The sequence below is a fragment of the Falco biarmicus genome, chromosome 2, assembly GCF_023638135.1.
Source record: "Falco biarmicus isolate bFalBia1 chromosome 2, bFalBia1.pri, whole genome shotgun sequence".
NCBI lineage: Eukaryota > Metazoa > Chordata > Aves > Falconiformes > Falconidae > Falco > Falco biarmicus.
The window spans coordinates 15,810,254-15,838,199 of record NC_079289.1 but is presented as its reverse complement, the minus strand read 5'-3'; the positions used below and the strand labels follow the sequence as shown (position 1 = coordinate 15,838,199).

Genomic DNA, 27,946 nt, shown 5'->3' with positions numbered 1-27,946 from the left:
CCCAGGGCCTGTCTGCCATCAGGGAGGTCATACCCAGGACACATCAGAGCAAGTTCCCATCCCAAGCAACAGCTCACCTGCAGGGATGAAGAATGTGATTTGGTTTTCCTGTGTGTTCAGGAAACAGGTGCTTGGCATGGCAAGTGGCACTCCATTTACTGAAATCATTGATGATGCCATGTCTGAGACTGTGCAAGTCACTGATGTGTAACTCAGGCACTGCCCTAGTGTGTGACTTGCTACGCTGAATTGCTTTTCTACAATAGAATAATTAGGACTGATTCAGCACTTGGTATCCTGAGCCCTATCACAGTGGCCTTTGGACTTCAGCATGAGTTGAACTATGCCATTGTGCTCCTAACCCTGCCCAGCACAGCACCCTGGTTCGTAAACAGAGGGAGTGATCATTCTCTTGGAGCAGTATCAACAGCATTTCTAGAAAGGAAATGTTTAACATTGGGTGACGTTAAGCCACGAGCTTATGCAGACTTCAAGACTGTCTTGGAGGGTTGCCTTCAACTTCAGACATCTGTCTTGGAGGGTTGCCTTTGGCTTTTTCATCTTGGTATTAAAATGTATTTGGGTTATTAAGACAAAATTCTTAATGAATTCTCTAACTCCATGTGAATATCTGGCAACCAGTTGAATATTGCTGCACAGTGACATGATCTGACACTTTGACACTTCAGTCTTTGCATGAAAAGTGACATCCTTCCAGGAAAATACCCTGTTTCAGGGTAACATTCTGGGTTTGCAGAAAGATTTTTATTTTGTTGCTTCAAAATAGATGGGAAACCCATTGCTACAGGAGTTACCTGAACCTACGAAGAGTGAGATACACAAGGAACCAGACGAGTACAAGCATGAACCAAACCAAGCCAGTGCTGGTGCCCAACAATCAAACATACTGCTTCTCCTGTCCTGAGTACCCATCCTGACAGATGGGGCCCAAGTCACAGCCTTTTGTGAACATCTGAAGGAGCAGAGAAAGCTCATGGAATGGAAAAGTAATATCTATCTGTTAAAAGACAAAATAGTAGTTATTGAGAATGTATAAATCTGTATGTTGGGTATAAAGATGGTTTAGGTATGTTGTTTAAGTTGGAAATGTTGGTAAGAAGGAATTTCAGTAATGAGAATTAAATACAATGGAGTGGTTAGATTTATGTACGTATTAAGTCATGTGGGACCTAAGCATGATGCAAACAGTATGGGATAAGGAGCAGAGATTGTATTGGGTCTGGCTGACCCCCACAGCAGCCCCCACAGTGCTGTGCTTGTATTGGTAGCTAGAAAGGTGGTGATAACACACCGGTCTTTTGGCTATTGCTGAGCAGTGCTCACACGGCATCACGGCTGTCTCTTCAACATTCCCCACCCCTCTCACCAGTAGGCTGGGGTGGGCAATGTCTTGGGAGGGGACAGAGCCAGGACAGCTGACCTAAACTGACAAATAGGATATTCCATACTATAGGACATCTGCTCAGACACAAAAGCTAAGAAAAAGGAGGAGGAAGGGGGGCATTTATTTTTTACGGCATTTCTCTTCCAGAGCAACTACGACGTGTACTGAAGCCCTGATTCCCAGGAAGTGGCCAAACATCGCCTGCTGCTGGGAAGAACATCTTTTGTCTTCCTTCAGTTCTGCACATGTGACTTTTGCTGTTGCTTCATTAAACTGCCTTTATCTTGACAGACAAGAGTTTTTTCATCTTATTTTCTCCCCTGCTGTTCTGCTGAGGAGAGGAGTGATAGAGCAGCTTGGTGGGCGTCTGGTGTCCAGCAAGGCTGACCCACCATGCACATGAAGAGATTAAGATATGCAAAGAGCACAGAATAGACATAAAAGTGCTTCCTGCAAGACTGACGATTGTACTTTGTAGTGCCACCTGCCACTGAGAAAGCAATTTTAAACATAATTGTGACAAATTATAACAGCAAACAGTTCTCGGAATTGTGAATACTACTTTTATTTTTTGTAATATTAAAATTACAGAACTACCAATCAAAGTTCCGCTGTAGTAAGAGACTTTGATTTAGGGAAAACCCACTATGATTCACACTGTGAATTTATCTTTTCGTTATTTAGTCAAGGGTGTGGGTGGAAGTTTCTCCTTAGGGAAAGAAGGATGAAAGCCATTAGAACATTTTAAAATATTATCAGGAATAATTAGGGGAAAAGGGAAATAGCCTGAAGAGTCAAATACAAGCCCTAGGTAAGTGAGGTACAAAGTACATGGAAATGTAGTCACTACATGTACTGAGACAGAAAATTGTTCCAGGCTGGGGAACTCTTCTGGGGAAATAAGCCTCCTTTTATGCTTCTGCCTAAATCCTTTTCAGTCAATGCTGGAAAGGCAGAAAGTGCTGGATAGACCTCTGGCAGTGCTTATGTTCCTATGCAGACTGAACAAACAAGGAACAGTGAGTAGAATACCTAGCAAAGGGATACTTCAAGGTCTCTTGCCTCAGTACAAACAACAAGGGTGCAGTTTTAATGAGGAAGAAATGTGCAAATAAAACAAGATTGCTGCTAATACAGGCAGACATAAGCCTTACTTCCTGGGTGTACGATGGAAAAGCCCTTGAAAATGCTGGCCCTTTCTTACCAACAGTGTCAACCCCCTCTTCCATAGGCACCCAGTTTGGGTTTAGCAGTGACTTAGCAGATGAATGCCAGACCTGGGAGGGTGATTCAGGGTGACCTGACTGAGGTACTGATGCTCATGGTCCAGGCAAGAGCTGCCTGTGAAGAACAACTGGGTCTAAGTAAGGGCAAAGTTTATCTCTCTCCACAGGTTACATGGAGATTTTTGGCAAACTTCAGGCAAGGCCAATGTGTCAGGAGTTTCCCAGATCTTGTACCCTGATAGACATGAAGCTCCTGCAGCTCCATGCCCCCAGGCCAAGCCAGCAACAAGGCTGAGCATGTATTCCCATGAGGTGCATGCACACAAGCACACACATACAAAGACACTATGGATCCCCCAGCAGCTGGGCTCAGACACCTCATCCACCCAGCAGCTACCCTGGGATGTGCTGGTGTCCCCTGCTGCCTCATGTGCACATACACCAATGGATGTCACCACCCACCCCAGATCCCACAGCCTCCCCAATTGCTGATTTAGCCCCCCATCCCTCCCTCAGGTAGCCATCCCACTGAACCCTGGTCTCTCCAGTACCCAGCCCTGGCTTATGGCCACTTTGACACACAGCTCATCCAGCTGGATCTTCATTAGCCCTCACACACATACCTATGTGCCCAATTGACATGCATGCACCCCAGTCTCTCCAGTTGCAGCACCACAGCCACAGGGGTCTCCAGCCACTTATCCTACCCCAGGGGCTGTCACTGAGACCCCACACACACCCCTGCACACAGGACAGAGCCCCTGAACTGGGAAAATGGGTAGAAATTGGTTTTAGTGAGAGGCCAGGACAGACTGTGCCTATCAGATGCAACACAATGCTCCTGCAAGCAGTGAGAGACTGTGTAGACACTGGCTGGTACTCAATGAAAATTTTCCTGTATTTCAAGGGGTCTCAGTTTCATTTTGACATATTCATGTCTCCTTCTGTTGAGTTTTGAGTTTTTTGTCTGAAGGCATGTGCTTGCAAAGGAGATGGTGGCAATGTGCTAGCTGCCACACCATGGGAAGAGCAGATGACCAGAACCTCTCCTCCCTCATTTGAGGGAGATGTGCTGAAGGACACGCAGTAGGAAGCCAATGCAGACAGTGAAACGGGACATGACTTTGTAGCCTAACACTGTGGAAATTCCCAAGACGGAGGGAAGCCACTGCTTCTGCTTCCTCTTCCTGATGCTCTTTAATGTTTTTCACTTGATGACTTTTCAAATGGATAAACAGCTCTCAAAGCTAGTGCTGAAGTCCAGGACTTTCTAGTTCTGCCACTGGCTGCTTTGGAAAGTAATTATTTATTTTAAATTTCCTGGAAAACAACCAGATGTTCCCTCTCACCCTCTGCCTGACTCAATATCCTCTTGGTAACATTAAAATCTGGCCATAGGGAAAAAAAAAAAAAAAGAAAAAAGAAGAAAGATATGGAGGTATTGATCAAGAACTATATAGACCAGCCTGTAGAAACATATGCAGGAGAAATATTTACAGGGAAATAACACTGGTTTAGAAACACAGTTAAAGAAGTTAAGCAGCATGTCACAAATCCCAGGATCGTGTGAGCCATAGCAGACCCGGAGAAGCAACCAACATGCACAACTGTTTTTGTTCTTGTCTGAAAATCAAGATAGATTAAGAATAATCAACAGTGAAGTTTCCTTGGACTATGAACCATGAGGCTGAATTTCTTTACATCTACAAAACCTGTACCTTTTGAGGAATTATTGTCCTAGTCATTTCAAATATCAGCACTGGGCTGCTGCTTCTGCTTTTGAAATGTCCTGTTATTAGCTTTATTCCTCCAGACAAGCAATGTGACTTGCATTGGGTGGTATAAAGTAATTTACTTTTCTTAGGAATGGTGTCTATGCTGCTGAACCTAGGTATAATTAGGGGGTGCTACACTACAGTGAGTGAGAATCATATACCAAATACATTATCTTTAGCTGATGTTTGGGAAATTAAGTACTTCCCAGCACAGTTAAAATTTTCATCCTGTATTGAGCTCCTTCAGAGCAAAACTTGCTCATGTATCAGAAAAATATGATACTGGTATGTATTTGTATTTCTCCCTCTCGTACTAACATTTACTGTTTCCCTTTAAAGGTTCCCATGGAGGCTTTTTACCTCCAACAAGGACAGCAATAGCAAATCCATTCTGAAAGACGTCCCACCTGTACTTGACAGCTTCTAGAGTTGGCAAGCATGCAGCTACTTCAGGTCATCTGCTCTGATGCTTAGCCATCCTTGCAGTTAGAAATGCTTTCCTCAGTGTAGGGGGCTATACTGTAGGTTCCCGCATGTGTCCTGGGTATTTAAACACCTTTTATCATTGGTAGAGACGTAACCAATACATTCAATGAAGCATAAAGAGCAATTAATCTAGAATTAACTCTCTAGAATCCATTATTCAAAATGGAAGCTTAGACACCTAAATAACTTACGGTTATCTACACAACAAAACACAAATTCCATCTCATTACTCATCTGCCTGTACTGGAGATGCCCACCTGGGGTGGGCTGCCATGACACAGGAGCTATGGAGACCTACATCCTTCCAGGGATGTGGAGGTCAAGTGGGATTCCCTAGAGCATCTCAAATAGTATTAATGCTCAGGCATCTGTACTCCAAACCTCATGTCTAAACTTAACCACTGTTGTTTAAGACCATTCTAGAGTCTTGGAGAATGGTCACTGCTTCCCTTTTAGGAAAAACCTTTCGTATATTTAACATCATTTGTCATGGCTCCCCTCGCTCTTCCTTCCATGAAGCAGTGAACACAGTCACAAAATGGTTACTTTAATCTTCCTTTTCCAGACTCACAGAAATTCTTGTTGAGCTTTATGGAATCCTTCCGACCAGAGATGATCTATCTGTCTGAATCCAAACATGCTACTGCAGCTGAGACCTCACCCGTGGTGGCAAGAGTATAAACATTATTTTACTTACCATACATATGGGAACCTAGTTTATGCATTCTAGTAACACAACTGATTTTTTTTTAGTATTATTCAAAAATTGTTCAATCATTTCTGCCCTCAGTTTTGCTGACATCATGAGATTGTTTTAGGTAGAACTTTTAGTTAGTTGATGACAGTCCTCCTGGAGTTATAATACCATCTATTCCTAGATAAGAACAGTTCTTTGTAGTCTTTTAAAGATATTATTATCACATATTATGACATAATATGATGTATTTTTTAAAATATTAAAACATATGTATCATGCATATAGCATGTTATTAATTATAATACAATGTTATATTGTTACTCTTATATGTTATTTCCTATTTTTTCTCCAGTTTGTCAAAACTTTGTGCCATAAATATTCTAAATTCATGATTAAAAAAAACCTATGAAATGTAGCTCCATGTTACCAGAAAAGAATTTCCTTATTTATTAAACACACTATAACATTGTCCAAAACAGAAGGCTCAGGCAAAATAAGGACAGTAACATTACTTAAATACATTGCGTCACTACCTGATGATGAAACTGTTACACATCATTTTTACTAATCAGAGGATATTATACAGCATGAGTCAGACTGTCACTGATTTATGCTATATAAACAGACCTGAGAAGCGTGTTCAATAGCTCAACAGTGAAACTGAGACAGACAACCTTAGACAAGGATGAAGACGCTTTCATTCCTGTTGCTACACGTGGCCATCTCCTTTGCTTTTCCTGTGGCTCCAGAAGCAGAAGATGAAAGAAAAACCCTAAAGCTTGTAGAGGTAAATATTTTTCAGTGCATTTCTAAGTGAAGCATAAGGTAGTCTGAGAGAGAACTATAATTGCAATTCTTTTCACAGAATATGGCTTGAAATTAAAGGTGTAACATTTTGCAGGGGTTTCAGGAGAAAGCTTTTCCTATCAATCTAGAAAATGTGTGAAAATTATGTGGAACTTATTTACCCAAAAGTCATTTGAATATTGCATAGCTTCACTTTTGATGTTGTCAGTAAAGTAATAACAAAACTTCCAAAGCATAAGTTCTGGCAGCAAGGCTCTGGAGCTGTGCAGAAATAATCACTCAGCAACAATTTACATTTCAGAACGTGCTTTGAAACTTGTGATATGATCACTCTCAGAAACATAAGGCAGGAAATTTTCTTGAAGCAGGCATGTATTTTAATTTTTTGCTGAATAGAACTTTTACAGAATACTTTGAAAAAATGGGACATCTATGAGAAATACAACACTTACATAGACGCAACACTATTTACTTGAGACAAAATTGATGAAATTTCGTAGGAAGACCTGAGTTCCTGATATCATATTTCATAGCTAAAAATGAATGGCATGATTCACGTGCTGATTCTGTAGTAGTAGCCACCTGCTTTGTTGGCATTCGTGGTTGTGTGGAGTCTCACTGCCAATCTTTATTCCCTTGAATGAGACCAGTTTTGCTGTGACAGTAATTGGACACCATAAATAATGAGGAATTACTTATTAATAGTAAAGATTAGATTTTAAAGGCACTTCTTCATATATTCCATCAGTGAAACAAGAAATTCAGAAAACTTTATGAAAACTGTAAATTATATCTCACTCTTCACACCGGTTCCTGGAGAAAATAGGTTGTTCATGCTCCTGGTAAACATAGGGGGTGTTGATATGGGAATAGTTCAAGATTACATAGAAAATTTAAGTGTGACTGCAGACAGTGCTGGTATGTCATGATTCTTCTCTCTTTTTTTTTTTTTTTTTTTTTTTTTTTTTTTTTTTTTTGTTCAGAATTATCTACAGAATTTCTACAATCTTCAAAGGAGTCATGAGCCTCATTTAAGAAGGAAGGATGAAAATGCCCTTTCTGAAAAACTCAAGGAAATGCAGGAATTCTTTGGACTGCAAGTGACTGGGAAACCTGATCTTGAAACTTTGGAGATGATGAAAAAACCCAGATGTGGTATACCTGATGTAGGGCAATATGTGTTCACAGCAGGGAATCCCAAATGGAAAAGAAATAATCTGACATACAGGTAACCTTTCCTAATCTGGTACAAAAAGATATAAATCTAGCATCCCAACTTTGAGGGGTCTGGAGTAGGTACATTACACCATATACAGACATCCAGAGTGATTAATTGATTTCTGTACGAAGGCAGGCACACTAGAAGACAGTATCTAAAATGAAGACATTATTAATTTTCATTCATGTAAGACATGTCTAAGTTTTCTGACTTTTGCACAAGTTACTATTTTTCAGCTAAAATTCTGTATTCTTAACAATATATAATACATTTGGTTTCCTTTTAAGGATTTTGAATTACACCCCAAAGATGAGACAAGCTGATGTAGATGCAGCGATCCAAAAAGCTCTCAGTGTCTGGAGCAATGTGACGCCACTGACGTTCCAAAAGGTTGAGGACAAAGAAGCAGATATAATGATCTCTTTTGCCTACAGAGGTAACTGATATATTTATGCATTAAATAGCCATGTGCAATCATAGAAATAATTTAGGATACTAACTGATTTTTTCCCTTTTCATTTTAGACCACCACGACAACTCTCCTTTTGATGGCCCCAATGGGCAACTGGCTCATGCTTTCCAGCCTGGTGAAGGCATTGGTGGAGATGTGCATCTTGATGAGGAGGAAGCCTGGACAAAAGATGGAAGAGGTAAGGACTTTGTAACTAGATCCATTTATATAGTCTTACCTCGAACAATCTTAGTTCGTGAGCCTGATCACAGGCAAAAAGTGAACAAAAGTGGCAGAATGTGTCCTTTTAAATTGTTTTCCTCTTTTTTTTTTTTTTTTTTTTTTTTTCCTTTTGGTCATTTGTAGGAATCAGTTCTTAGAAAAGAGACTTTTAGGTCATAGTGGTCTATAATGGCAACAAAGTGAGCACTTCAAAATATTTTTCTTGTTCAGATGAAACCTAAAACTTGGATACAGGAACATCTGGTGGTAAACTTCTCAAGTCAAATCCTTTATCTTCCTTAACTTAGCACTTCAAAGTTTGGTGCTAACTGGCATATTCAAGTATCACCAAAACTGTCATCTCAGTGCTTCTTTTGAAGGTTGTGGGGGTTTTTTCTGTTGGATGCCTGAACCACCACGTGTCACTGGCATGTCCTTGATCTGAGCAGTTCATGTGATAGCAGGGGAAACAGGGTTTGTGTTTAAGACACAAGGGCACTAGAGAAAGGACAATGAGACCACAGCTACAGCCAGACATTCTTTAAGTACTCATATAGCTCTTCTGTAACAATATTTTTGAGTCATGATGTTGATAGCATTACCTACAGCCTGTCTTGTACCTGTAGTGTATTTTGGGAGGATGGATAAGTACTTTCCATTTAGTCAATTGTGCTGAATACTGAAACAGATTTTACCTTGGTTCATGTGATTTTTATCCTACAGGATACAATTTGTTCATTGTTATTGCCCATGAGCTTGGCCATTCGCTGGGTCTGTCTCATTCAAATGATCCTGGAGCACTGATGTATCCAACTTACTCCTACACGGACCCCAGTGAATTCCTTCTTCCTCAGGATGACATTGATGGCATTCAAGCCATCTATGGTAAGAAAAAAAAAATATTTAACATTTCCACTTGGGAGGCTGGTAAACAATAATAAGAATACATTTAAAATATGCCTATTCCACCAAAATGAGAAGTTTAACTGTTGCTGAACAATGGATAACAAAAGGGAAAATTCCTAGAACCTAACTTCAGCTAAAGTCTGGTTCTGCAAAAAAACTTATTTTGGAAAAGATGAACACAAATGGCTTTATCAACATTAAAAGCCTTCTTTTAGTGACAGACCCTTAGTTTAAAACCATATGCCTTCTCATTCTCTGTAAAGAGGCTTCTTGGTGTCCTCAGAGATCTTCTAAACACTGTCTTTATATTTCTCCATACTAAAAGATAAAATATTCTTCCCATAGGACAGTCTAATGCTGCTGTGCAGCCAACAGGCCCCACAACTCCACAAGCTTGCGACCCAAATTTGACATTTGATGCTATTACTACCCTACGTGGAGAAATAATATTCTTCAAGGGCAGGTAACAAAAATAAGCACATATACTATCTCCTTAAAATATTCAGTAGTTTTAAAAAATCTGTAATCCATGAGGGAAAAGTGTCCTTTTTGGAATGTAGTAGAAAGAGAAGCACTAGAAAACTATTATGTTATTTACACAAGTGAGAGCTCTCCAATCATTAATCCTAAGAGCCCTAGTTGACAAGAGCAGTGAAGGAAATGAGGGCTTTTAGATTGTTTTCCAGCTATTCTGCTGCTGTTGCAAAGCAAGAGCATTCCTACATCCGCCAGCGATGTGCCCGTGGGTCCCACACTAACCCTTCTGCTGCTCCTCGATACCAGAGCAGGGGCAGAACTGAGAGCACTGTTATGTAGAAAGATGCCTGTTGGGTGGTTACCGAAGCCAAATCTTAGCCTGCTTGTCCTACAGAGAAATAGAAGGGCTTATATTTATCTTGCCTGATTTTTAGCATGTAACTGTGGTGCTAAAGTTAAGAGTGCAGTCACTCAAGATTTCCTTCACATTCAGTGGAGGGATATGTTCACATCCAGGTACCCATCTCCTCCCTGTTATACTCCAGGAGCTATAATTATTACTTTGCACTTACGATCACAATGGAACTATTTCATTACATAATTTTTGTTTAAAACAGATATATGCTGCGCAAACATCCTTTGAGGGCAGAGGCGGAGCTCAATTTTATCTCACTGTTCTGGCCAAATTTACCAGCAGGAATTCAAGCTGCTTATGAAAACGTGGAGAGAGATGAAGTTTTACTTTTCAAAGGTAATGGAATCTGAAATTCTCCACTTTTTTCTGACCAGTTACTCCTTGCTCCTTTGCAAACTATGCAATTATGGAAGTCAAAGTGTTTTTTAAGGAAGATCAGTGAAAGAGAGAATATTACAAATCTGCAAATAATTAAACCAGAGGATCATAGAGTTATATTGTTTAAGGGATCTCCAGAGGTCCTAATACTGAAACTTGCCCTCTGTTATAGTTAATCTCTAAAAAACAAGACATGGGAATAGCTTCCCTTCTCCAGGTCTAGTTCTCTTCAGGTAACAACATTTCACTTTATGCAGAGGGACTTTTGCTAAATTGAGTTGGTAAATACAGACATTTGTACACTACTGTTACTGATATGCTTATTAGTATTTTGTGATATTTGGGGGCGGGGGGGAAAGTCTGTGGAAAGGCATACTGTGAAAGGAAAGTTGCTAACTGAAAAAACAATTAGTTTTTTTCTTTAAAGGTCTGAAATATGCTTTAAGTGTCTCAAATATCTTCATTATGCATCTGTTACAGTACATGATATATTGTCATACATGAATGTGTTCATTACTTTTTAAATTACGAAAGCATTTTCATTAGACACATGCCCTTCTTAATGGTTTAATTTAATGCACATTGTCTAGTTTTCAAAGTAGTATATGGCTGTATAATCAAATAGCATATTACAGGCATTTAATAATCTCAATATCCCAACCCAGTGTCAGTGGATTAACTCATCAGTCTCCAGCCCTCCCTAAGTAGTTACCCAGACAAACACTTCATATTCATTTGAAAATAAAACCTTGGAAAAGTGCTATCCATACACCTTATGATTCTAATGTTTGACTCATAAAACCGAAATACATCTCCACTGTCTTCATGATGTAGCCCCAGTGCAAGAATTAGAACCATTTTCTAAAGTAAGAAACTGAAATGAATAATGCTGATATCTAAGACATATTGTTTCCTACCCACCTAAAACACAATTAAATGCTGTTTACAAATAGCAAAAACAAATGAAATGCAATTATATTTTTCAGAGGGTAAATACTGGCTTCTCAGGGGATACGACATTGCACCTGGCTATCCTAAACCAATCTATCATTTGGGGTTCCCGAAGACTGTTAAAAGAGTTAATGCAGCTTACAGTGATGAAACCACGGGAAAAACATACTTCTTTGTAGCTGACAGATACTGGAGGTAAGATTCAATGTTCATTTAATAGAAGGTTTATTTTCACTTGTCCCTGAGGACTCATGTAATACTATAAAAGTCAAGTGCAATAATGTTTAAACCAGGTATATTCCAGAAATTACTCAAATCTCTCAAAGTTTAAAAATTTTAAGCATTTTCTAGGAAATGTCAACATTTCTAGAGGATTTTTTTGCCATATATTAGATTCCTGTAGGAGCAATGTAATTGATTGCAACTGAATGAAACATCTGCCCAATAAGAGTGATTTTCTAGTAAATTATTCACTTTTTCTCCACAAGAGTGCTGCCTTCCTGTGCGATGCTGTGATAGCATCCACTTTTCATTTACATTTCAAACAAAAATGAACTGCTAATAAAAAGTGTTCTAATTTAATTTCTCTATGAACAAACTATAAATATTCTCCAGTTGTACAGTTGGTCATATTTATAATTCAAGAGTAGCTCATGACAAATTTCAGAGAGTAATTTTGTTTAAGAAGCACGTAGCTGACACTTACACAAGTATGCTTCAGGACTGTGCTACCATCTTCTACTCCCAAGTTTTATATTTTGCTTTTATACTGAACTGGATATCCCATGCCTTGAAATAGAAACTCATTTTAGGTGCAAGTGATGGCCAAGGCTCTGAACAGTCCAGAAATGCATGAATAAATCCTGGCCTGTATTGCCAAGGTCTTTGAAAGTCTTGTTGCAAACTTTACCAAAGGCAGAATTTTGAGATCTCAAGACACTCATAATGTGAGAACCTTTATACATAATAGGAAGAAGCAAAAATCTACTTTAGCTAATCTTTATAAGACTTGTTGGTAACAGTGGAATTGTATATGTGTATGAATTTGCTTTGGACTTTCAAAATATTGTCTGCTTCCTCACAAACTGTAATGATATTTCTTGTGTTAAGATACGATGAAAACAAAAAAACCATGGATCATGGTTATCCCAGGAAAATAGTCTCTGACTTTGGAAAAATTGGCAGAGTTGATGCTGTTTTCCAGAAAAACGGTAAGTAAAACATACCTTTTATCTGGGTTTACTTGAATATTTAGGCTTCTGTAAATAGAATTATTTGTTTTCAAAAATCTGTTATTAACCTTAATGAGAAAGTAATTAAAAATAGCAAGTATATATGGGTTGCCTATGTTGGGTTTTTTCCCTAAATACTGGAAAGGAGTCACCTATGAAGTATAATTGGATTAAATTTTATTTCTAGGCTATGTCTACTTCTTCCATGGAACAACTCAGTTCCAGTTTGATCCTCGTGCCAAACGGATTGTTGGACAAATGAAGAGCATCAGCTGGTTTAATTGTTAATTGCAGTATTTTTCCATATGCACACTCTATGTTTTTATGTACTGAATTTTTCAGCGTGTCATGACTATCAGGTCAGAATGTATTTCTGCCCAGATTCTGTGGGAGTATGGTTTTAAGAATTATTTATTGTAAAAAAAATACATTTATATAATTTATGACAATTTCACTTGCTAAATTAAAGTTTACAAATATATTAAGTTGTATCATTGTGTCCTTGGTGTCTTACTTGCAGTAATAATCAAGAGTCAAGTCTATCTTCCAAACACTAAAATATACATTCTGGCAGGAAATGTCAGATCTTTTTCCCAAAGCCAGAGAAAGGAGCATCCAGCTGACTCTATCATCCCATACAAGCCCTGGTGAAAACCCTATGGGTAATTAGGCCAGTTGGGGCTCATTAGCATCAGTCTGCAAATCACACTTCCACTTTCTGTTTCTCTTTCCCCAGCTTCCACTCTTAGCCATCTCTCCAAGGTGTATGCCTTTGCAAGCGTAGGCAAGGTTATTTCTCATGTTTTTATGTTTAGGAACTGGGTTTAAGCCTGGAAATGTAGATTAGAAAGGACCTCTGAGATCACTGAAACCTCTCCTTTGCTACCACAGGTAACCACTCTTTACTCAAGGCTCTTTCAAGCACTTACTCCTCCAGTAATTAGTAAAACCCTCCTAATTTCACTGGGTTACAGAATGAAGAAGTTTACTTAAAAAAAATGAAAATTCCTGGCCAAAAATATTTCTGATGCAAAAATTCATGAAAAAGATTGCTTGACTTCCAGCTTAACTGCAATTTTTTCAAATATCCTCCACTAAAATGGTGTTTAAAGTGTTACCCACTTTCTCTTTAGTCTTTGTAGCTCAGCTGGTAATGTTAGAAGCCATATGACCATTACGAAATATATTCTCTCATACACTTTCTTTATTATTAGACCTGTTTAAGAAGAAGGTTTCCGGTTACTGTAATAGAAGTAATAGCATTTTGAGAAAAGAATGTATAACCTTATAAAAATGTGTCTGTTCAATTTTTTAAACTACTTAGCTCCCTGTATTAAAAGCCTATAAATTGTATCCCTCGTAAATAAAGAACAGACTTGGTAATTCTTACATTTATTAAATTCAGGAGTAAAAATTAGTCTAAATACTATTCGAAGATAAGAAATTGTATAACTGTAAGTTAAATTGAATATATTATATTCTTTATAAAACTGGGGCGGGGGGGGGGGGGGGAGATCATAAAAATAAAACTAAATTACATTAAATCAAAGACCGTAATGAAGAAATTGATTTATGTGAATTCTGTTCTCACAAGGTGATTTAGGTATCGGTTCTTTAATTTGAAGCATTAGTAGCAGTGCTATTTAATCATATTTTCTTGTGTAAGCCGGTCCTACTGAGCTACCAATGACAATGAAACCAAAATTTCTTTTAGAAGTACATAATTCCAAGTTGATTATGTTGTTTTAGCAGAGATGTTCTACAAACATAACATGAGATTTACAGGGAAAGATAATATTTCTTACTACACCAATTATGCATTAAAAAAAAATTTAAAAAATTGGAGTTCACATGTTCCCTTCAGATATGAAGTAAAAGCAGAAGATCTCACGGTAATGCCAGAACAATTCCTCAAATGTAAAGAAGAATGCTAATCCCTCTCTAGAAGAAAATAGTAGAGGGAACTCATGGGGCAGAGAAAATATTAAATGGGAGACAAGGGGTCTTTCTTTCCATGTTCTGGGGGAAAGACAGAATTAAAGGGTAATTTAAAAACCATAGAAGACTAAGAAGTTAAAGGGAGGATTAAGTTTATAATGGCATTTTTTAGACCAAGCTTTTGGTATCCTGTGAAGTTCTGATTTTTAGTTGCCTGGCACATTTTTTTGTTTTGTGGATTTCTCTTGAGCGAGAAGACTGAGAGAGCAAAATGAAGTGATTTCTTTGTGGAAAACCTTCCCTGTGCTTATGTGAGTGACTCTTTCCTTTGCCTGCATGAGCATGGCAGTTGCTCCATCCCAGCCACACCATCAGGAGGAGGGTACATCTAGTGCCGGCAGCTCTCACCTGCCTGCAGGCATATATTACTTCCAGTAATTTGGGATCTGGCTCTTTTCAGTTCAGTCCACACAATCACCTGTCATTTGCTTACTCCTTTTTAATAAATTTACAGTTCCTATTTGCTAATTACTGTACTACGGTAGAGTACCGTACCACTCCCTAGTGTCTGGTTACTGGTTTTGTGTATTTGTAGCTCGTATCGTTATTAACTGAGCACATTTGCCCAGGCAGAGATCCATTCCCCTAAATAAATGTTTAGTGCATTTGAGGTGCTATCAGGTATCCAAGCCACCCGTGCAGGTATGCAACAGGATTTCTGGGAGACCAGCACTTCCCAAAGCCCCACAGAGCCTACGCTGTCTCTAGGCACCTATGTTCAGGTGGTTGAATCCTGCCCTCACAGGCTGCAGCCTTTGCTAAAGGTTTGCCAGGGGTCAAATACAGTATTTGAACCACGCTGTTATGCCATGGCTTTCACTCAAGCTAAGTAATGATTCAGCTTTTTTGAGTCTATGGGAGGATTGAGCCTGCAAAGCAGTGGCTCAACTCAGTTGCCTGAACAGGTATCTAGTGCCATTAAGGTGCCTGAAGGTTCCCAGTTAGCTTCCAACCAGTCTAGAAGCCAAAGGTCCCCTGTAGGTCCTGGATCTCAGCCACCAGGCCTGTGTCAATGTCTCAGGTTCACTAGACTGTCTCAAAAGCATAACAAATCACTGTTGATGCGGTTTAATTGCAGCCCAAGTGTTTTCATGTGATCTCAAGCTTAGGGTCTCATCGCAGTCAATGGTGCTGGTCAAAATGTTTGGCGGGCTTCTGAAAGCTGCACAAATCATCCTGAGTTTACCTCTGACGTGTGGTCAGATCAAATGCTGTCTAGATGTCATTTAACCATATTGATTAGATTTCTGTTGATATAATGCAAACTGACAGTTAACTCACGTGCAGACACCCATGCTGTGAACACCTAGGAAAGCTGAATCCCTGCTGGTATTGTGTTAAGATCAGCATGATGCATCAGTATTGATGATTCCTGTGATGTTCTGTGTAGCATCACTTGGTACTACTGATGTGATGAAGATAGGCAGTGACCTTTCCAGGGTAAAGCATGAGTCACATCACTGCAGTCTAAATAAAACAAATTATAGGATGAGAAAAAAAGTCACGAAGTAAATAAACACCCACCAACTCCAACCAGTGTCAAAAACAAGCATTAGGAAACCATAACCAGCAGCTGCTTATACAGCTTCTTCTTTTCCCAGATCTCAAGGCCAGCTATTGGTGCATTTGTGAAACATTGCTTGCAAAAAAATGTCTTCAGGCCTCTCTCCTATGGGTATTGGGAACCAGCTGCTATGTTGTGTAGGTGGTCAAGTTGCAAAACCATAGAAGTGCTTTGAGTGTCATAGGCCTCCATCATCTGTCACTCAGATGTCTTCTGAGCAGCACTAAGGTAGCTTGAGCTGTTAGCTGAAACTAGAAATATAGTCTAAATTAGTTGCTTAAGCTTCTCTGTGTTCAGTAAAGACAGAGAGCACCTATAAAGGCCAGTTTGTCCTCTTCTAAAATAGCTGGTTGAATAACTCTCCATAGATATGTATTTCTCCATCTTCTATAGAAGAATGCTTAATTAATAAAGTTAGGTGCAACTAATCTTAACCTAGCTGCTCTCACTGTCTCTATCCTTCCACCACCACACAGCAGACAGCTGTGGGGATCTGATGCCAACCACAGTGGGAATAAAGATAACCACTTCTCCCAGCGCATATTGAATCTGCTTATAGTGCTGCCTTGATTTTTTTACAAAATTATATTCATATCAGCCAAAACCTGTTCCAGAAATATGTTCTAGTGCCATTGGAAAATATGTTTGGTGCAAAAGCCACTGAACAGGGCTTTGTCTTTTGTGACCTATACCATGCACATTAAGTAAGGGCATAGCACCATGGTTATTCCTTCTAGTTTTAAAACCTTCGAGACAAATAAATATATACATTTGAAAACATCAGATAGATCTCAAAAGAGAAAGTCTGTACTTCTGAATAAACACACGGGTCATTTCCATTATCAGTTCAGTTGAGCTTTCCACCTCAGAAAATTCATTGTCACTGTTTGTACCTCAGCTACAGAACTGAATGAGATCCAGGCCTCATGGGTCTCTTACCTTACAGTACAATGACAATAAAAGCAAATTAAGGGAAGGGTTTGGTTTGGGTTTTTTTGTGGTAGCTGAGAAATGCCGTTAACTAACAAGTTTAACTAACAAGGCTACATTGTGAAATTTGGGCTACAAAATCCATCATTAATGCCTCCAGCTGGAGAAAAGCTGGCCGCAAGTGACAGCAAAAAAGCCAAAAACACGAAAGCAAGGATTTTCTAAAAAAGCCTCAGTCAGACATAAGGGTATTTCTTACAATTGTTTTGTAAAAGTTGAGTACATGCTGTCAGAGCTCCTCTGAGGTGCCAGCAGAAGAGGAAGGTGCTTGGCCAGCACAGGGTGAAATCCCATAATATGTCACAACTTGTATGACTTTTGAAACTTCCTTTATTCTGAATTACTTAAGACAGGAAATAATCATATCCCCTGTGGCTAATGTGGTTAAACTGAAGAAACCTTTTGTAATGAAATGGCAGATAGGTAGATGATGGATAGATAGATAAATAGATAGATAGATTAGATAAAAGTAGACACAGATACAAGACTATTCACACCCTTTAGGCTCGATTTTTAGGGTAAAATCTTTTTCATTTATGTGTATCTTGGATTCCACTAGTATAACTTAAAAGAAACACACCTTTTAAAAAGGTTTCAGGGAAGTGGTGGGGAGGGATTTGGAATTTTCATCCATTTTCCAAAACACCCAGTCTCACTATCAATCAATTTAAAAAGAAAACTTTCTGTTTACGGCAATTTCTCCCCGAGTTTTAATTTTTTGGATGAGATTCATATCTGGTGCATGACTCCCATTTTCTAGGCTGAAAATGGTTAAGAGTCCCTACATTTCATGGCCCCATTTCACACAGCTGGGTCAGGGCAACTTAAAAGGTTTTGCATTTGCCCACCATTTCATCTGGCATTAAATTGCACAGGTTCACTAAAATTCAGTGTAAAATAACTAAAAGTGAGTGCCAGTTTTCCAGTTTTGAAATGGTAGCCAAGCAGCTTAGGAGTATTCAAATACTAACTGACTTCAGATGTCTGTGAAATCAGATGCTTTTAATTAAATTTGATAGTGTCAGTCAGCACAGTGTTATAGGATGCGTGGAGGAATTCGGAGCATGAAACACCCTGAGTCAGTCTACAGCTGACTCTACAAAGCACCCCATAGCCATAGGGACTGGGATGCGAGACAGGATGCACATGGAGAAGAAAGCGGACTGCTCTCCTACCAGGACAGAGGCAAAAGTGAGAATGAAGGATCTTCCACTTTTGCTTTTAGCATGTGCAGCTGTTTCTAATGCCCTTCCTGTCCACCCAGAGAAAGACAACCACGAAGATGCAAAGCTTGTGCAGGTAACTGCCCAGCCCGTACCTGAGATCTATTGAGCTCTCTCTTCTTAGATATTATCTGTGTGTTTCAGCTACAAGGCAGCTTGCTGTCTTTCTCAGACAACACTGTTACACAGAACTCTGCTGCACAAACTTTACTAAAGTGGGATGAATCTGTATAAATTGGAAATGTCAAGTAAATAAGTGTCAGGGACAACGTTGTCTGTTTCTGTTTAGCTATGATCCTCAGGAAAACATCTGTTGTGCTTCAAAATCACAGGCAGATGGTTTTGCCAGCAAAGTACACGAACAAAATCAGTCCTAAGGTATTTGTTTAAGAAACAGATCAAAATGTGAAATGTGTTTGCTTTATTTTCTCACTAGGACTATTTAAATAAATTCTATGCTGCTGAGCCAGATCCAAATCAGCTTGGATGGAAAATAAATGCTGAATCCACAGCTGAAAAACTGCAGAAAATGCAACAATTTTTTGGTTTGAAAGTGACTGGAAAACCAGATACTGAGACATTGGAAATGATGAAGAAACCCAGGTGTGGAGTTCCTGATGTGGGTCTCTATGGTGTTACCCTTCCAGGATGGAAAAAAACCAAGCTGACGTACAGGTAGTATTTCAATAATTACTTTTTGAGTTTAAATTTGGGGTTTGTGAATATCCACATCTGTTATATTTAGGTATAACTTTATAGCAATTGTTTCCAGTTGGGAATATAAAAATGTTTCTCTTTCCCCAGCTGTTAGCTATACATATTCCTGAGAGGAATTTCTGAGAGTCAGGCTTGGTATTTTTTATTTTCTGAGTCAACCACAGTATTTTGCCTGTTATGTATCACTTCTGACAAATATTCTGTAAGCCAAACAGAAATATCAATTGCACCCTGTACAAACCCTGTTATCCTCAAAACATGCTAAGACCAACAGTTTAGTAGTCACAGAAATCTGAGGAGATGCCTTTCCTCATGCTCAAAAGACAATCTTCTGGCTAAGGGCCATTTGGAGAAAAACTGATACTGTGTACACACAACTATTATTATTATGAAAAAGACCTGTTGGACAGTTATCGCATTCCTCAAACTTACTCAGTCCAAGATGAATCTTGGGAGCTATTGGATTACAGGTTAAATTGCTTCTTATACATCTCTGTTCATCATCTTAATATTAGAGAAATTCTTTCTGCAAACACTAAATATTATTACTTGAACCCTCGTAACTGTAGAATTGTGAACCACACGCCAGATATGAGCAAAGAGGATGTGGATAAAGCAATTCAGAAGGCATTTAAAGTGTGGAGCACTGTCACCCCGCTGATTTTCAATCGTATTCACGAGGGAATAGCAGATATAATGATTTCTTTTGGGACCAAAGGTAATACACTGGCTGCATACTAATGGTAAGATTAATTTAAAGATTTTCCAATAGTCATAGCATAAACTCAATGTTGTTTCAACATCATATTATTTAGCTCATGGACGTTGCCCTCGTTATTTTGATGGCCCCCTTGGTGTCCTCGCTCATGCCTTTCCACCTGGCAATGGTTTTGGTGGTGATGCACACTTTGATGAGGATGAAGACTGGACCACAGGCTCAGTGGGTAGGTAAAAAAAGGTTTCTGAAGTGTTATGCAGATGGTTAAATTCCTTTCTGATTTTATTTCAGTGAAGGAATAGACTGAGATGAATCACAGCATTCACCATAAGAGCAGTGCGAGGATGTTACAGGCCATCCTCCAGCTGAGATACTCACGATGACGCTGACATAAAATCACCCTGATCTACTCCGGTCTTATTTAATACTGGTAAAGATACCAATGGGACAACCCTTTTCCAATACGAACGGTACAGGCATGGGCCACTCTTCCCTGGGGGCTGGTAGGGTCCGTGCCCACCGGAGTTTCACAACCCATGGCAAAAACTTTCTAACTGCTACCCCTCACGGTGCACATGCCGGCACCAAGCCTGGCACCACCACACACTGCAGGGGAAGCACACCGTGCCTTGTAGCAGCCCTCAGGGGAGATCCCCACCACCTAAAAAAAATTACAGACGCCAGTGATAATGAATATATTTCACTAATAATACCAAGACAGATCCAACTAGGCTGTTATAGCTTTACTCTGCATTCAAGCTAGGATGGGCTTATACATGAAAGTGTTCTCCAAGCAATTTCAGTCACCTGCCAGCAGCTGGGAGTTTGAACGTGCTGTTCAGGCCACCCACGGGCAGTGTGTAGAGCTGTCTACAGGTGTGTGCCACCACGCCAGAACAGAGGGGAATGCTGAGTGCTTACCTATCTGGCTGGGACCCATCTGCTCCCCTCGATCCCCTCCCCTCAACCTTCAGGCTGGCCATGCAGCACCTACTGCCTCTGACAGATCTGTCAGTACAAGGGCACGTTACCCTGTTGTGCTCTAGAGCCTTATCTCATTCAGTTTTGGGATGGAAAACTGCAGAGGATAGCTGCCACAGGAGAATCAAAGTCACGCTGCAGGACAAGCAAGGAGCTAACAAACACGAGGTGCTGTAAGAGCACTGCACAAGGAGGAGAGCTGTGGGTTTATTGTGCTGGGAAGGATGAGGGGTGGGCATGTCATACTGATAAAATGCAGTGTTTTCCTCACACTGGGACTGAATGGGTCAACCTGTTTTGCTGCTGTTCCTTAACATCGTGACTCCAGCAGCCAGGCATTGCAGAATTTGTTGGAGAGCTCAGAGGACATGTGAGAGAGGACTGGAAATACGTGTGGAAAAGATGATGCTTTGTTTGGTTTTTTTGAGAAACAGTTATCTTGGCTCCAGCTAGCCTTTCTTGGGCAATCGATGACCAGTCCTCTGCTCTGCCACGGATTTGTGATCCTCACTAAGTCTGTTGATGCTGCTAGCTCCTGGGCTGCAGGGCAGATAATCATTCTTCCCTAATTTAGAAAGGTGTGTTACTTGGAGGGATGCATTTTGAAGGAAATTCCATTTTTTTTTCAATTTAACGTGTTAATACATTTCGCTGGGATTAAGCATGCATGAGCATAATATTTTAAAAAGATATAAGGGCTATGAAGTCCTAATGATAAAATGGTAAGTCGTTCTGCTAACCTGATATTTTTCCTTGTCTATTCATGATTTCATCTTTCTTTCTCAGGTTTGTAGGAAGGAGGGTGACACACAGACTGACACTTTGGTACCTCAAATGAGCACCGAGTACATGGTCCTATCCTTGCCCTGGAGAGCTGTTAGTGTGATCTGACTCACTACCTAACCTGCTCTAGCTCAGCTGGGAAACCCTGCCAGAACATTCCTCAGAGCTGCACCCACATTCACCCCCAGACATCTACTCATGCCACACACATACTTTCAGTAGCTAACAGAAAGAATAGCAGGAACGAGGGCCAAAAGTCACTCCCTTCTGGTCGGGGAAGAACACTACCTTATCCTTTACAAAAAATACATTTACATATATACATACTGTAGTGAATGCCAATGTATTGTACGAAAACTGTCGCTGAGCAATAGCCCCGCTGTGCTCATATCAGCCGTTTGCAGACCAAAATTAGACTGATCTCTCTATCCATTTTTTAAGGGTTCAACTTGTTCCTTGTTGCTGCTCATGAGTTTGGCCATGCCCTGGGTCTTTCCCATTCTAATGACCAGAGGGCTTTGATGTTCCCCAATTATGCCTACATCAGTCCCAGTGAATTTCCGCTCTCTCCAGATGATATAAGTGCCATTCAGTCCATTTATGGTGAGTAAAATCCATGGCTTTAAAAAAAGGAGGAGAGAAATAATCTCTTTCACAAAGTTTTACCATAAAAATAATTGTATTCTCATAATATGAAAAAAAGCATTTATATGTGAAAATATTAGTGTTTCTATAAATTTGGTGTATTCTTTCTAAAACTTAGGATATCCACCAAATGCTCCAGACAAAAGGCCAGCCACCCCTACCCCGCCTAAAACCTGTGGCTCCCAGATGTCTTTTGATGCTGTAACTACACTCCGACGAGAAGTCATTTTTCTAAAGGGCAGGTAAATATTGATATGACATTTTTCTCTGCAAAGTTTATTTTTTCTTGATTTCTACAAAGACTGAATACTTTGCTGGTTCACATGATTATGATTATGGGATTTACAATGAGACAAATGGATAGGTTTCAGTTCACGGAAAGAAAGCTTTCAGCAGATACAAGTTATATTAATATTTTTCCAGCATCCCCTGAAAAAACATGCTTCATTTTTCTCCAGAAAACATCTCAGTCCCAATAAATCTTTATTCCCAAATGTATAGATGGTTACACCAAATAGTAAAATGACTAAATGCTGCAACCACTTCCTAAGAAATTAGTATGTTCTACCATATAGATGGGCCAATCTCTCCTCCTATGGTGACCTATGCAAGCCCAAAGTCACCAGGGTAAGTCAGTCATCCAGGGAATAACTTACAGTCAGGCTCATCTAGGACCCTATAACATTCTTACTTTATGGCATAGGAACAACCTGAATTTTTCAGCTGCCTGTAGCTGATCCCACTAATCAATCAGTACTGATGGGAAGGGTAATTCCAGAAAGCCAGAATAAACTTCCCACTGATGGGAGTATTTTCCTTTCTGACACATCTACCCAGGTAGCTCCACTGACAAGAAAGAGCTTGTAAGTCACAACGTTGTTCACATTCCTGTGCATATACAGAAATGTGTGTGGTTTGTTATTTACTACAAAAACTGTTTCATATTTAAATCAGGCACTTATGGCGAGTCTATCCTGATAACTCAGAAGTTGAACGTGAATTAATTTCTACCTTCTGGCCAACTCTGCCACCTGGTATTGAAGCTGCATATGAGAACATGAAAGATCAGATCCTATTTTTCAAAGGTTAAGTATGAGATTTTCTTTAATTTTTTTCTTACCTTTAATTTTGTGAGAAGATGGGAGAAAGGTAGGGTAGCTATACATACATAAAATTAACTTTTCAAATAAAGAAAGAAATAAATAAAACTTAGGATGTTTATTTTAATTTTCCTGCAACCTGCACTAAGGGAGCACATTTTTTTCTTTTAGTGTCTGAAAATCACTGGTGAAACTAATTCTTTTTTTTTTTAACAGGCAATAAATTCTGGGTTATCAGTGGATATCAGGTGTTACTTGGTTATCCAAAGAATATCAACGCACTGGGCTTCCCTAAAGGTGTCAAAAAAATTGATGCAGCTGTTTGTAATAGAAACACAGGGAAGACAGACTTTTTCATAGGTGACAAGTACTGGAGGTAAGAAGAACTGACAAATGTTTTCTTATGATTGACTCCAATATAATCTGAATACAATTAAAATTGTCTAGTGCTAAAAGAGAATGTAGACCTTTAGCAAACTATATGTAACTGGGTCACTACAGTAATACTGCTTTTCATTAAAATGTTTCTTTGACTCCTGCACAGGGAGAAGAGTATAGCTTTGAGTTTTGCGAGCTTAAGGGTGTCCTGAAATGCACATTTAAGATATGGACCCATTTGGATGCATTGTGCCTGGAAATTGAAAAGGTTCCAGCATGTAGAGTATTTTTATGAATAAAATAGATAAAACTCTAGAAAATAAAGATCTGAAAGCTAACCTACTTCAACAGAAGGTTGGCTGGGATGGCTTGTGCAGCATTTCTCTGATTTCTGGAAAGTCCTGGATTATTTTGTCTCTTTCAGAGAGATAGAACTGATAGTTCATTTTCCTTTTTTTGGTGATCAACACTGAATTTGCAACATGCTCCTTCTAAATCCTATTGCCAAGCTGGCATGAGTGATTCCTGATTCCCAAATACCAGCAAACAGAAGCAAAAAGTCAGCTTCAGGAAGCTGATAGATTCCTCTTGTGTGCACGCACAACTGCTGCAAAGGACTTCTGCCGGCAACCAGGAACATGCATGGCTCAAACAGACTTTCTTGTGACCAGTTGTGGGGTTCCTCAGTGAGACATAGTGTCAGCTGGATTTTGAGCTGCATGTCGCTTCCTGTCCTTTGGTTTTGATAGTTTTGGAAAGAGTATTTACAATATCTTGCATTGCTTTGGTCACAAGGCAAAGGCATGCAAGAAAACCACAGCATGGATTTCTTACTTAATAACTCATCCTCTCAGTCTCATGTGCCTGTAAAAAGTATTTCTGGTATCCAAGGAGAAGTAAAACAAAGGCTTGCTTGTTTGCTTGGTTTTTTTCCTGGGAGGGTTCGTCAAATCTTGAAGAACCATTTAGGTCCTTCTTTCAGCCCCCACATTCAGCCCCATCTCATAAAAATTGTCCTGTCTCAGTTATTAGAAATAAGTCATCTTCCTTTCCTCCATCTAAATCTGTCAGCTGGTAGAGGGTTATGTACAGTATCACGTCAACATCTAAGAGGAGTTTAAAATTCGTGCAACAAATGCTGCATGAAATAAATTACAGCCACTATAGCAGGAATCAATCTGGCCAGATTCCACGTGCTGCCTGTCACAGTGCTATCGTGTAAATCCCGCCAGTGCTGTCAAAACTGTGGGTCTTACTTCATTTTTTCTCACTCCAGATGCTTCTTTGGAGCTCTGCCTACCTTAATCAGCAAACCAGCAGCCTCCTCATGGAAAATGTGATGGCCAGCATCCCGCAGACATTTGTGCGAGTAGATAACTTTACTCTCTGTAACCCCAGTGAAGTCAGTCAAACTACAGATGGTGGACACCTTTCAGCTGCTGCTTAATTCTTTGCAGAACTGATGTCTAAACTCTGTAAGATTACATTTCTCCCTTCATGTGATTTAGGTTTGATGAAAACAGCAAGTCCATGGAGAAAGGTTATCCTAGACAGACAGTTGATGACTTTCCAGGAATTAGCCAGAAGGTCGACGCTGTTTTCGAACAGAAAGGTAAATGAAACGAGCTTTTGAGTAAAATTGGTTTACTTGTCACAAACCTGAGTTCTGGAGTTATGATGAATGTCATTACTGCTGTAATCTGCAAAAGACAGAACTAAAGAGATGCTCTCCTGTGTGTAAAAAGATGATGTTCCCTGCTTTGTCAGAATGAAGCTTTTTCTTGTATCCATAACATAACACTTTACTTTTTTTATTTCCAGGTTTATTCTACTTCTTCCATGGATCAAAGCAGTGGGAGTTCAGCCCTACTGCTAAAAAAGTTATCCGTGAAATAAAGAGTAACAGCTGGTTTAACTGTTAATATCGCTAAACTTTCTTACACACAGCAAATGACAACAAAAATAATTCTAGATTTCTCAAAGGTTGTTCAGATATATATACTACTACACAGAAGAGGCAACAGGACTAGTTTTATATATGTCTACTATTTTAATAAATCAGCATGTCAGCTCTAATGGTATCTTCAAAGGCTAGACCAAAACTGCATGTTTCCCCTAATTAATTGCAAAATGTCCAACATAATGTATAATTTTATACTCCAGATGGATTTTCAAATGTTTTGACAATAAATGGTTTTAGGTTGATGTCAACTATTTTCTGCTTCATCTGTTGAAGGCATTCTATATTTCTGAGGTGTTGAAGACTTCAGGTTGGTATGCTAATATCCTTCCAACATACAAAGTTTGTATTTTGCTCCTTTTCTCTCCAAACATCTTCAAGAGCCAGGCTTTTCATTTATCACTTGTTTTATTGCCCTCTGTCCTACATCTTCTCCTGCTCTTCTTTGGCCATTGCAGCCTTGTCCTTTTCACATCATACCAATATTTTGCCACCAGAATCACCCTCCAGCCCCAGTGTCTAAATACATTATCTCACCCTGATCTGTCTTAATAGTGTAACAATTAGCATTTCATCAGTGGCCATTTTTTTGTGAATCTGTGAATGACATCCTTTACAAATCAGCCCTGTCCTATTCAAGAAATAGATTCAATTACCACGTCACGGAGCACAAGCTTTGCTCTGCTAACACAAAGCATGTGTTTAACGTACACGTATATCTGAGATTTATTACATGCTGCCATTGCACGTGGAGCAAACCCCTCAGAAAATCAGACAAAAATCCACAAAGTCACAGCTATATCCCCTCCAAGTATTTCCTTTACATTTAATTCTGGAAACAGGCCCAGAGCACACTGCCACATGGCTGGCCATACTGCCTGCATGGCTGGGTATATCTGACAACGTGATCTCATTAGTATTGGCTTGTCCTCCTGCTCCCTAGTTCTTACGTATCTGGCTGTTTTACACACCTGTTGTATATTTGAGTAAAAAGTTTCTTTTTGCTGGGTGCTTTTAGTGTACCAGCTACGACAACGCAATGATCCCGACATGAACCTTCCCTGCCTGATTTGGTGCAAGCAGCAAGAGCACCGTTATGTTACTGCTATTGCTATGAGAACCCCCCTGGCTAGGTTCTCACCATGAAATCAAAATAAAGGCTCAGATATGCCACTTCACTGATCTACAAAACTAATCATGGTGAATACCACCCCACACTCTAGATCCCTAACAAAATTTAAATGTGGTGAAATGGTAGACATTTGGGTGAGATTCATCTGACTTAAGTTTGGCTTTCTGTCTACCTCCCTATATCCACTCTACATGAGTTAGGGAAGATCCTTGTACTGAAAGAAGAGGGAGAAGTTCTCCACAAGGTTAGTTATCTCATCCAAGGACCGTACCAGGGCAAACCAGTGTCTTCAGCCCCTGAGGAAAACTCCTTTTTGCAGCAGAAGGCCAGCCAATTAGCTCAGAGTAGCTAACTTTCACACAACTGAAGTATGGTGAAATGTATAGTGCCTTTGCTGGGTATCTTTCAGTTTTCATGTGATCCAAAATATAATGACATCCTACTTTTATCCTCTCTGATGTTCACTTTCTGGCAAGATATGCCATCAGCTTTTAATAACACAAGCCAGTGATAAAGTTGCCTGAAGGCACCTGATTGGACTGACGCTGCCCATGGAGTCACCAGGAGTGACCAGAATGTGCTGGAGGCAGGTGGGATGGCAACGGTTCCTTACCTATTTCTGTATTTCCAGCCTCCTCCAGCTCTTCATCATTCAACTGATGGTTGTGTAGAAAGCACAGTTTAACAGCACAGTCAGAGAAGCTGCCAAGTTACACCCAAGTGTTTATACTCTGAGGCAAGATTACTATTTCACACACACACTGCTTAGTGTATAATACAATTGTAATTTTAGCTGCAAGAAAAGTTTAGTCACTGAGTTATCAAGATGATTATTCAGCTCTTTGTAATATGTGGGCAAGTTCCTTTGCCTTCAGATACATAAACAAACATCATAGCTACTCTGCTCCTCCTTTTCTCAGGTAAAGCATTATTTCACAATTTATATAAAACCTTTGTCTTAAGGAAAGTTAATCTTTAACAGTGAAATGCTGATAATGAAGTTTTCTAACTGGCAGCTTTGCCATTCTGTTAAACCAGTGTGGGATGCATATTCACAGGTCGCCTGCAAAAATAAATAAAGAAATGAGTACTGCTTTTCCTCTTCTTTTG

General features: G+C 39.6%; 2 protein-coding genes across 2 annotated transcripts; both read left to right on the top strand.

Moving 5' to 3' along the window:
* Positions 1–6,238: 6,238 nt before the first annotated feature.
* Positions 6,239–13,068, top strand: LOC130144561 (interstitial collagenase-like). Its single transcript, XM_056328451.1, has 10 exons — positions 6,239–6,376; positions 7,380–7,624; positions 7,903–8,051; positions 8,140–8,265; positions 9,012–9,173; positions 9,540–9,657; positions 10,289–10,422; positions 11,451–11,610; positions 12,526–12,626; positions 12,835–13,068. Exons 1-10 carry the CDS (start codon positions 6,275–6,277, stop codon positions 12,933–12,935), a joined length of 1,398 nt encoding a protein of 465 aa, XP_056184426.1. The 5' UTR covers positions 6,239–6,274; the 3' UTR covers positions 12,936–13,068.
* Positions 13,069–18,396: 5,328 nt separating this feature from the next.
* On the top strand, positions 18,397–25,776 carry LOC130144616 (matrix metalloproteinase-27-like). Its single transcript, XM_056328583.1, has 10 exons — positions 18,397–18,498; positions 18,859–19,097; positions 19,709–19,857; positions 19,955–20,083; positions 22,063–22,224; positions 22,385–22,508; positions 23,221–23,351; positions 23,583–23,742; positions 25,253–25,356; positions 25,566–25,776. Exons 1-10 carry the CDS (start codon positions 18,397–18,399, stop codon positions 25,664–25,666), a joined length of 1,401 nt encoding a protein of 466 aa, XP_056184558.1. The 3' UTR covers positions 25,667–25,776.
* Positions 25,777–27,946: the final 2,170 nt, after the last annotated feature.

Coding starts and splice junctions, on each gene's coding strand:
- LOC130144561 (XM_056328451.1), top strand. CDS start 6,275: ATGAAGACGCTTTCATTCCTGTTGCTACACGTGGCCATCTCCTTTGCT. Junction 8,052..8,139: donor GATCTCTTTTGCCTACAGAG/GTAACTGATATA, acceptor TTTTCATTTTAG/ACCACCACGACAACTCTCCT. Junction 9,174..9,539: donor TGGCATTCAAGCCATCTATG/GTAAGAAAAAAA, acceptor TTCTTCCCATAG/GACAGTCTAATGCTGCTGTG.
- LOC130144616 (XM_056328583.1), top strand. CDS start 18,397: ATGAAGGATCTTCCACTTTTGCTTTTAGCATGTGCAGCTGTTTCTAAT. Junction 19,858..19,954: donor GATTTCTTTTGGGACCAAAG/GTAATACACTGG, acceptor CATATTATTTAG/CTCATGGACGTTGCCCTCGT. Junction 25,357..25,565: donor CGCTGTTTTCGAACAGAAAG/GTAAATGAAACG, acceptor TTTTATTTCCAG/GTTTATTCTACTTCTTCCAT.